Source organism: Musa acuminata, chromosome BXJ3-6 (genome assembly GCF_036884655.1).
Source record: "Musa acuminata AAA Group cultivar baxijiao chromosome BXJ3-6, Cavendish_Baxijiao_AAA, whole genome shotgun sequence".
Classification (NCBI taxonomy): Eukaryota; Viridiplantae; Streptophyta; class Magnoliopsida; order Zingiberales; family Musaceae; genus Musa; species Musa acuminata.
The window spans coordinates 1,535,126-1,545,884 of NC_088354.1; the positions used below are offsets into that span (position 1 = coordinate 1,535,126).

Sequence of the window (10,759 nt, forward strand, 5' to 3'; positions counted from 1 at the left end):
ATGTGGAGAATTTGGCGTATAGATTTGGCTTTATTTGTGTAAGAATAAATCGTACATGCAAAAACAAAAATCCTAAAACCTCTAATAAATTTTCTAGATCAACATCTTGTCGGTATACAATTATTGGACTTGGATGGGGGGCACAAGCGGTGCCACAACGACGGGAGTGTCGGCAGCGACACTGCCGCGGCGGCGATGACGTCGTCGGAGGGGGCGAGCTCTCCCAACGAGGCGATGACGTCGTTGGATGGGGAGAGCAACAAGCGCTCCTCCTCTCCAAGGACCAGTCCACCATCCTCGAGGAGAGCTTCAAGGAGCACAACACCCTTATCCCCTTAATTCCCTCTTCTCCTTCGGTGACTACCGATACATGATGGTGTAGCAATCGTTGCTAACATGGGTCTGCTTCTCCTGCGTGATGACAGAAGCAAAAACTGGCGTTGGCCAAACAACTCAACCTGAGGCCAAGGCAAGAGGAAGTGTGGTTTCAGAACCGAAGAGCAAGGTATTCTTTCTCCGGCCATTAATTAGGTGTGATGATGCTGTGACCTTCGTATACTGATCTCGTTAATGTTTGGGTTAATCTCAGGACGAAGTTGAAGCAAACAGAGGTGGACTACGAGTTCCTGCAAAAGGAAGTGCAAGAGCTGAGAGCTCTGAAGCTGTCGCCTCAGTTCTACATGCACATGACTCCTCCCACCACGCTTACCATGTGCCCTTCCTGCGAGCGCGTCTCCAACTCCACCGCGTCCACGACGACCACCATCACCACAACCTCAACCTCGTCACCGTTTGCCAACGCACCGGCGCAGCCGATGCCGGAACACCATCAGTTCCTCCACCACCGCACGATCCCGGGCCCATGGGCGCCGATCCCACTCCGGCCATTCCTCGATGCCCCTCCGCAACGCTCGTAACTGAGCTCTCGTCAACCATATCACGCACACCACCATCACCATGACCATGGGCACTGGGTTCTTGCAAGATATGGGATGCTACTGTTGCTGTCAGCGCACGATGAGTGCTGTTGTTTCGGATAGCCTACCAAATGGCAAGAATGATAAAGATATGGTAATTATCCATGTCCAAGATCTTCTACCACAAGGATATCCCATTACTGCCGGCCATGCTGCTGGTGCTATCGATTCAGGTGATTTCTTCTTCTAGTATCGAGAAATTGGTATTAAAAAAAAAATCATTATTTATTCTTTTATTTTATAAAGAAAAGATAATAAATAATATGGTTGCTGAATTCTGATGATTTGGTTAGTAAGATATTCTTCGATGATTTATTTATTCTTCGATGGTCTAGTTAGTTAATTCCAATTGATCTTTCCCTACTTCCGGTCAAGAAGTAATGACTTTAAATGCCTTGTGGTGTGTAGTTTCTCGGATATGGGTTTGCTGGCATATTCACGAAGTTGCTAGTGGACTCGCCCTATATGTGGTGGCCTTCGACTCTAGTAGACGTCTCCTTCTACAGGTTAGGTGACGTTCCTCTTCTTGTAAACAATACAAAAGATAAGAGACTTTTTAATTTATTTATTTAACATGTCTTCGTTGTTTTCACCGACAGAACGTTACACGAGCCGGAGAAAAGAGTCAAGGGAAAATTGTCTCGATATCAGTTCATGATCATAGTTATCGTTATAATTTTTACCTACGGCATTGTTCCTGTTTACCTTTTTCCCTCTATCACGGCTCTATCATTCGTTTGTTGGATATGGAAAGACTCGATAACTGCGCAGCAAATTGGTTCTGGGTTCAATGGATTAGGCATCGGATCCTTTACTCAAAAATATTATTCCTCTAATCCTGCTTTTTTTTTTAATCTTACTTAACCTATCGGATCTCAGCAACACCGACATAGTAAAACAATATAATAACATCAAAATAAGAGATTTAGATGAAAATAACCCGTACAAGAAGCTATTTATTTATCATTACAAGTAAACAAACCCATGGAAGGCATTCATTTGTCATTATATGTAAGCCCACGGTTATTAATCTTGAATTACTATTTTTAAAAAAAATATTGAATTATCGTTGAGATTAACAATACAAGTCTAAAAGACTGTAAAGGCTAATAATCTCATCGAGTTTAACAAGATAATGTTTTACCTATCCCATATATATAAGGGTTAAATTGGAAATGTATATTTACAAATCTCATCGAGTTTAGCAATTCAGCTTTTCACCGCACAACACGCTAACACTCGGTATTTCCCTCAGGGGTACTTACAATATTAGTGTTTTCAACACCACTAAAAGGAAAAATATTAGCTCAATTTATTCTCTTATAGCAAAGCGAATATATAGAAACACGAATATGAATATGTTCATAAGAAGGGGTAAAATCAGACGAACATATTTATTGATATAAATTAGTACATAACATGTACATAAGAAGGAAGGGGTCCTTTGAACAACCTATCATGACCCTTCTTTCATATTTTACTTTCTTCATCCATTGCTTCCTCGCTTTTGCTTGTGAATTGAATGGTATGTGTGCCACTTGAGAGTTCAGCTTCTTCGATGGGGGGATTTCAGTTAGTAGCTTCGACCACTTCGAAGGAGTGCTACACAAACTCAATGAGGAAACAAGCGATTACATATAAGAAGCATAGTTTCTTTCTAAGATTGATAATTAACAAGCATCATGATAAGAATTGGATATTAGCCTTCGCAGCTATAGAAGGTTACTTGGATGTGATCTTAACATGGTGCTAAGTCAAAGATGCTAGCTTGTAAAATCTTGATACATACGTCACATGTATCACCCTAGTGATGTGGAGATGCAACAAAAGCAAAACAAGAGATTTGGTTTAGAGTATGACTTCCTTTATGTAGCAAGAACATATCTCAAAAATTAAAGATGTGAATAAACAAATGCCTCTAAAAGACATGATCTCGGTTAACTTTCTGAGTTCAATGGCTTTCTCAACTTGCTAAATTCCCAAAGGAATGTGCCTCAAGACCTACCTTATCTACAAGAAGAATTAAATATAGTTTACCATGAAGAAAATATATATTAAGATTCTAACTTCGATATCATGGTAAGAATTTTCTTTTACGACTTTGTTTGAATAAAGTTTAAGTATGATCTATCGATTGAAGTCTCTTATGACTTTGGTTGAGAGTATGCCTATCTATATGTAGCAAGAACACATCTCAAAAACTAAAGAAATGAATAAACAAATGCCTCTAAAAGACAAGGTCTTTGTTATCTCTCTCAGTTCAATGGCTTTCCCAACTTCTAAATTCCTAAAAGAATATGTGCCTCAAGACCTACCTTATCTACAATAAGAATTAAGTGTAGTTTATCATGAAGAAAAGATATATTAAGATTTGAACATCCATATCATGGTAAGATTATTCTTTTACGACTTTGTCTAAATAAAGTTTAAGTATGAACTTACGGTTGAAGTCTCTTACGATTTTGTCTGAATAAAGTTTATGTATGATCTATCGATTGAAGTCATATGTACATCCGATTTGCCCAATTTAGATAGCAGCATCTAACTCAATCTATAGACATAAGTTCTTGTGATGACCATCCCTTTATTCACATTATTTGATTTTTTCAACCCAATAAATCTACTCTATGTTCATGTAATTATGTTTCGAGAACTAACTGTTTTCTATATCCTGATGAGCTATATATGGTTTAGCAAATTCCACCTATCATCATAATGATTTTGACTTTTTCTTGAGCTATGGTTTGATATAAAACCAAAACAATTTAATTGAATTCTCTTGAATGATTCTTCCACATGAGATTAGTGATTTATTATATATATATATATATATATATATATATATATATATATATATATATATATATTCATTATTATTGGACTCTTGTACCAGTAGCTGTTGTCATGTGTATATCTAAAAAAACATAGGTAAGATTAATTAATTGACTAATTATATTCAGTGTTGGTTCAGTTGCATCGCTTGTCACTCCAATTAACATTTGGTCATGGTTCATTGTTTGTATAATATTTAATCGCTTCATCTTCTGACCATCCAAAGAGTGATGGTTATGTTATAATTCTAGATGAAATTATATTCTTATGGATATGATTAAGAGCATGATAGATTATTCTTTTGTACCCGATTCAATGTGATAGAAAGCTATGATGATAGTTATGTATAATTTGAATAGAGTTTCCAGTAAGTTAATTCCATCAATTTTTTTTTGAGTCATGGACCGATTGAAAACTTAACTTGAGATATTGTATATTGTTATAAAAAAATATGAGTCTTTAATTCACATAAAAAATAATAAATTTAATACTTATTTTTAAATATTTTATTATTTATCTAATTTTTTTTAACACTATTCGTGCTACATTGACCTCTCTTCATCCCTCCCCGATTAACATACTTCTATATACGTATATATGTATGTATATACATAACGTATCTCTATATACGTATATATATGTAGATACACATCATATCCTTCGAATATGCTATTATGGACGTGGGAACGGAATAACCATGGCATTTCCATTATGGACACAGGAAGTAAGCATAGGGACCGCGCAGCCATAGTCGTCATTTCCATTTGGAAGTTCAACCCCTCTACCTGTGCATCTTTTACAGCCATGTATATGCACACTGCACTCTTTGTCTCTCTCAGTCTGGTCTTTTTCTGTTCTCTCTCTGTTACTGATGTGCTGCTGCTATATATAAAAAGGGGGACGGAGAGAGTAACCGCACCTCCACACCTCGTCCCAACTACTGACTGAACCCCATGCCTTCTCCTTCCCAATCTCTTTTCTCTCAACCGACCAGGGAAAGGAAAGTAGTATAAAGAGCCCCCCACCATTGCTGCCCTTCACTTCATTCCAACTATTCTTTTTCTGAATAAGAGAGAAGTTCCACTGGCGTCACTTACTTCCCCTATCTGCAGCGGCATGTTTCTGTTTGTTCTTCTTTGCTTGCTACCGTGTCCGCCACTCCCCTTCCTTCCTCATGCTGGTCCGTATTCCTTCTCTTTTTTTCTTTTTTTTTTTTGTGTTCCATTCTTTCCGATCATCTCCTGTTTCTGAGTTAACGCACTTTGGACATCCTTCTGTGATCTTATTCTCCTCAGTAAGTTTGCGTATGCGAAGAAGCACAATCATACTGTTAATAAAGGTGGCGGAGATGGTTAGCGGGCCGGAGAAGGAGATCGTTGGGCTTGTCCACGAGTGCATCGCACCGTGGCCCGAGGCAACCCTCTTGCCTTGTTATTACCCTCACCCTCGAAGCACCACACCGCCCCCATCTATGCGAAGGTGGACCTCCGCGGCTCCGCCTGTTGCCGGTGACTCTCACCACACGTTAATCTTCCCCATCACAATAATTACTGTCATTAATACTAATCTAATCGAGTGACATCCTTGGCGAAGGGGGCTCGCACTGAGGCTGGTGCAGCGGATGGAGGAGTGGTCTAAGGAGAAGGGGGCGGGGTACGCGTACATGACGCCGGAGAAGGACAACTAATCGTCTTTCCGCCTCTTCACTGGGCGGTGCGGTTACTCCAAGTTCCGCACCCCCGCCATCCCGGTGCACCCCGTGTTAGCCCCCACCGCCTTCCCCTTCCCCCACGCGTCGCCATCCTCCGCCTCACCCCCGCCGATGCCCAGGCCCTGTACCGCCGCCGCTTCGCCGCCACCGAGTTCTTCCCCCAAACATCGACATCGTCCTCACCAACCCGCCCTCCCTGGGTACCTTCCTCGTTGTTCCTCCTTCCCTCGTGATCCCGTGAACACGCACACGTGAACGACTGCGCGTGGGCCCTGTCCCGCATTTCCCGTGATCCCTCCCATCCGTGAACTCCGTAACAGGGCGTGGGGGATTGTACCTCAGGTTAATCTAATCTAATATAATCGAGTGGCATCGTTAGGTCCCGTGGGACGACGGAGAAGGACACCGTGACGTCGACAACCTCCCTCGGCACCTTCCTCGCCGTCCCTCCTTCGCTAGTGATCCCGTGAACACCCACCCGTGAACGACCACGTGGGCCCTGTCCCGCAGGTCATCCCTCCCACCCGTGAACTCCGCAACAAGGCGTGGGGGACCTCGGCTCCCGAGCGGTGGCGGCGTGCGAGCCGCTCTCCCAATCACTGTCTTTAATACTTCCTCGCCGTCCCTCCTTCCCCCATGAACACGCACGCGTTAACGCCCGCACGTGGGCCCTGTCCCGCAGGTCGGTCCCTCCAACCCGTGAACTCTGTAACAGGGCGTGGGGGATTGCATCTTAGGCTAATCTAATCTAATCTAATCGAGTGGCAGACGATGGAGGCGTGATCTAAGGAGAAGAGGGCGGAGTACGCGTTCATGGCGACGGAGAAGGACACCGTGGCATCGACGCCGTCCTCGTCAACCCGCCCTCCCTCGGCACCTTCCGCGCGGTGGACCGGGCGCCGCCGTGGCTGCGCATCCCCCGCTGGAGCGGCTCGCACGCCGCCACCACTCGGCAGCCGCGGTCCACGACCTGTTGTGCACGTGACAGAGTTCACGGATGGGTGTGAGGGATCACGAGACCTTCTTGCGGGGCAGGATCACGAGACCTGCATGCGGGGCAGGATCACGAGACCTGCAGCAGGTTCACTCGTCCTCTTGCGGGGCAGGATCACGAGACCTGCAGCAGGTTCACTCGTCCTCTTGCGGGCAGGATCACGGGGCAGGCTCACGAGACCTGCAGGCAGGATCACGAGACCTGCTTGTACGAGATCTGCCGGACGCGACGTGGGCAGACAACGGAGACGACGTGGTGGCTGTCGACCATGAGGTTCCACTTCAGAGACGCGATTGATGCGGGACCCATAGGACCGACGCTGAACATTAGCGCATCGCACGAAGTAGCTCACGTTGTTATCGCGGGTCACGGGTGGTCACGGGTGGGCTGGCACTGTCAGCTCACGGGTGGGCTGGTTTTGAGAGGGAGTAGATCGAACCATTGTCTATAAAATGATACTAATAGTACAACAACGAGTACGAGTTGTGAAATAGTAGCGTGCGAAGGATGGCTGGTGTGATGCTATTTATTTTTATGTTGTTTATAATGATTATTTTAATGTTTTTTATTGGCGAAGGTAAAGAATGCTGTGTCCAAAAACTACCGTGTTGTCCTACAAATCCAGCGTCGGTCAATGGCACTATGTAGTTTATTATCATCTAATCCTCCTTGTGATTAACTTCTTAGAGTTGTACTTTAATTTTGTAATATATGGCTGTGATTTAAGCGTTTTACTCTGTATATTGATACTATGAATGGAATGAAACGAGGAGGTTAAATCTGTGTTATGCACAATATGGTTTTTTCTTTTTTTTGCTTGTTTCTTTTTTTCAGGTTTGATACGTGATTCTCCCTCCGCTTCGATCACCCGCCGACAAAGGAGGGGCGCTCTGCCTCCTCAGGCGAGGGCCCGGTACTTCCATTGTTGTCCTCCGACTCGGCACCGCCGGGGAAGCTCGAGTACAGGCCTTCCGGACGGAAGGCATTCGGGTCGTACCAGGCCCTGGGCGGGCACAAGGCCAGCCATCGGAAGCCTAGCAGCGGCGTTGAGGAAGCCTCGCCTCGGGCTCTTCCACGACTAGCGCAAGCGCCTCCGGTGGCGACAGGGTGCACCGGTGCTCGGGGTGCCTGAAGACGTTTCCCTTGGGGCAAGCGCTGGGGGGCACAAGAGGTGCTGCAACGACGGGAGCGTCGGCAGCGGCACTGCCGCGGCGGCGATGACGTCGTCGGAGGGGGCGAGCTCGAGGCACAGGGAAACGTGTGTGTAAATAAATAAAAAATAATTGTTAGAAGAAAACAAAAAAAAAAAGACCTCGTTGCTCTCCCCATCGCCTCACACCTTTCTGAGGAATGAAATATTAGCTTGCATGAACCAATATCTTATCCCAATCGCCTCACACCTCGTTTCCTCTCCTTTTCTTCCTCGTCAGCCATTCCGGTGTTGACGTTGCCATCAATAACCAGGTGAGAAAAAGAGAAAAAAGATTTTGAAAGCAATAATGTACCAACGCCAATCCACTTAATATAGAATATTCCCACTATCCAGTTCACGATTTTTTACATTTTTTTTTTGGGATCACTGACAGATTTAATTCCCTTAACTATCACAGCCACACCGACACCTTTAAAACTAATCATAGTATATTTGGCAACGGAATCACAACTCTTTCTATTAATGGTTGGAAAATTAATCCTTTCCACTATATTTAGAGATGCTTTCATCCTTTAAATCTGCTCAATATACAGCTTATTCTCTAATAGAAGTCCTACCAAATGACCGATGAAGAAGGTGATATGCCCTGACATCTTTCGTTTTGACTTCTTACTGTCATCCTTATATGATTCTTTTTCATTTTCTTCCTCCCTCTCCTCTTCTTTCAGGTTCTTCGATTCTGGATGACTCTCCGATCGAGCAAGTTCGGTTGACAGTCCCACCAACAGATGATAACACATTGCAGGTCTTGACATTCCGAACATGGCTTATCGGAATCCCCATTTGCATCCTCGGGTCCGTAAGTGCAGCATTATCCTTTTACCGACAGCAAATGTTCTATTTTTCACATGTCTGCATCAACATGATGGTGTTCATTGCTGGGAAACTAATGGCTAACATGCTACCGAACAAAGTGATAAGAATGTCGTACACAAACTGGAGTTTCTCGTTGAATCCGGGACCCTTCAACTTGAAAGAACATGTGGCGACCACCATGTTGGCCGGCACGGTAAGTGCTTCTGCCGGCTTTGAAATATTAACCATATCCAAGATCTTCTACCACAAGGATATCCCGTTACTGCCGGCCATACTGCTGGTACTATCGATTCAGGTGATTTCTTTTGTTATCATGAAATCGGTGTAAAAAAAAACCATTAGTTATTCTTTAGAAAAAGTAATAATATGGTGCTCTTCGAATGTTTTAGTTAATTCTAGTTGATCTTTCCCTACTTCCTTTGAAGAAGTGACAACTTAAAATGGCTTATGGTGTGTAGTTTCTCGGATATGGGTTTGCTGGCATATTCATGAAGTTGCTAGTGCACTCGCCCTATATGTGGTGGCCTTCGACTCTAGTAGACGTCGCCTTCTACAGGTGGCGTGCCTCTCCTCGTAAACAATGCAAAAGACAAGAGACTTTTAATTTATTTAACACGTCTTCGTTGTTTGCACTCGCAGAGCATTACACGAGCCGGAGAAAAGAGCCAAGGGAAAATTGTCACGATATCAGTTCTTCATCATAGTTATCGTTGCAATTTTTACCTACAGTATTGTTCCTGTTTACCTTTTTCCTTCTATCACGGCTCTATCATTCGTTTGTTGGATATGGAAAGACTCGATAACTGCACAGCAAATAGGTTCTGGATTCAATGGATTAGGCATAGGCTCTTTTGCGTTGGATTGGATGACCATGTCATCCTACATGGACAGTCCTCTGGCAGTTCCTGCATTTGTGGTCGTCAACATGATGGTCGGATTCATTCTTATTCTTTATGTTCTAGTACCATTATCTTATTGGAATAATGCTTACGATGCCAAACGCTTTCCTATTTTTTCATCAAGTATTTTTGACATCGATGGGCAATTTTACAATGTGTCCCGGATTTTAGATGAGAAGTCACTCACATTCAACGAAGAAGCATATAACAATTATTCGAAATTATACTTCAGTGCCTCCCTTATGTGTAGTTATGGTTTTAGCATGGCTTGTTTTACGTCAAGCATCTCTCATGTTGCTCTCTTCTATGGGAGGTAGGAACTGTAACTTTTTTTTTCTTGTAAATAAATATTTATTGTAATGTTTGTTTTTGGTACAATTAGTGTGCTATTGTTTTTATAGTTGAAATAATTACTTTAGTCCTGCATGTTATAATCTTGTTCGTTGGTAGTGATAACTTTAGATAGTTCTCTTCTGGTGTTAAGCAGATCGATATGGCTACAATTTGTCGATTCATATCGGCATCAAATGCAAGATGTTCACACGAGGTTGATGAAACAAAATTACGAGTCTATTCCCCGGTGGTGGTTCTACTCTCTACTCTTCTCCATGATGGGTTTTGCCATCTTGGTATGTGAAGTATTTAGCGATCAACTTCAACTTCGCTACTGGGGAGTTCTATTAGCTTGTGCCTTGGTGTTCATATTTTTGCTTCCAGTGGGTGTCATGATGGCTACTACTAGTTCGGTAAGATGAATATTGAGTCATCGTATACTCGTATATGGTTGTAGCCCAACGTTGTCAACATTTTTCTTCTAATCCAGCTTAATATAATAATTATAATTACTATATTGCAGGAATTTCAAATAAAACTTTTATTAGAGATCATAATTGGGTACTTGCAGTCGGGTAAACCTATTGCAAATATTGCATTCGCAACATACGGCTCTACTGCAATTAATACGGCAAAATATTTTACTATGGATATGAAGAGAGCATATTACATGAAGATTCCTCCAAAAGTAATGTTCTTGATACAGGTATTTTCTGGACCACTTTGTTACATTAAGATACATCACAATTTATGTACCATATATTGACATATTTTTGCAAATCCAGATTTTGAATTTGCTAATATTATTATATTATATTTATCATCCTATATGTTTTTCTTTGTATATAGATTCTAGGTAATATACTAGCATGTGTAACCAGCTTCAGCGTTGGATGGTGGGTCTTACACTCGGTGAAAAATATATGTTATCCAGAATTATTGCCCAAGGGAAGTCCTTGGACATGCCCTTGGGAAAGAAGGTCA

At 42.8% G+C, this 10,759-nt stretch overlaps 2 protein-coding genes across 5 annotated transcripts; both read left to right on the forward strand.

Annotated features, from left to right (window-relative positions):
- Positions 1-109: 109 nt before the first annotated feature.
- LOC135641217 (uncharacterized) lies at positions 110-1,693 on the forward strand. Its single transcript, XM_065156431.1, has 4 exons — positions 110-505; positions 590-1,150; positions 1,386-1,483; positions 1,577-1,693. The coding sequence occupies exons 1-2, from the start codon at positions 419-421 to the stop codon at positions 959-961; spliced, it is 459 nt and encodes a 152-aa protein (XP_065012503.1). The 5' UTR covers positions 110-418; the 3' UTR covers positions 962-1,150; positions 1,386-1,483; positions 1,577-1,693.
- Positions 1,694-4,553: 2,860 nt separating this feature from the next.
- Positions 4,554-9,787, forward strand: LOC135641213 (oligopeptide transporter 1-like). 4 transcript variants are annotated; one of them, XM_065156417.1, is made up of 4 exons: positions 4,608-4,989; positions 7,349-8,838; positions 9,002-9,099; positions 9,183-9,787. In XM_065156417.1, the coding sequence occupies exons 2-4, from the start codon at positions 8,353-8,355 to the stop codon at positions 9,757-9,759; spliced, it is 1,161 nt and encodes a 386-aa protein (XP_065012489.1). In that variant the 5' UTR covers positions 4,608-4,989; positions 7,349-8,352; the 3' UTR covers positions 9,760-9,787. The 4 variants fall into 4 exon arrangements, 1 of the variants encoding a protein (XP_065012489.1); XR_010497648.1 differs by lacking the exons at positions 7,349-8,838; positions 9,002-9,099; positions 9,183-9,787 and adding exons at positions 5,105-5,317; positions 5,403-7,297 and having other exon boundaries at positions 4,702-4,989; XR_010497649.1 differs by lacking the exons at positions 7,349-8,838; positions 9,002-9,099; positions 9,183-9,787 and adding exons at positions 5,105-6,202; positions 6,289-7,297 and having other exon boundaries at positions 4,706-4,989.
- The last annotated feature ends 972 nt before the right edge of the window (positions 9,788-10,759 follow it).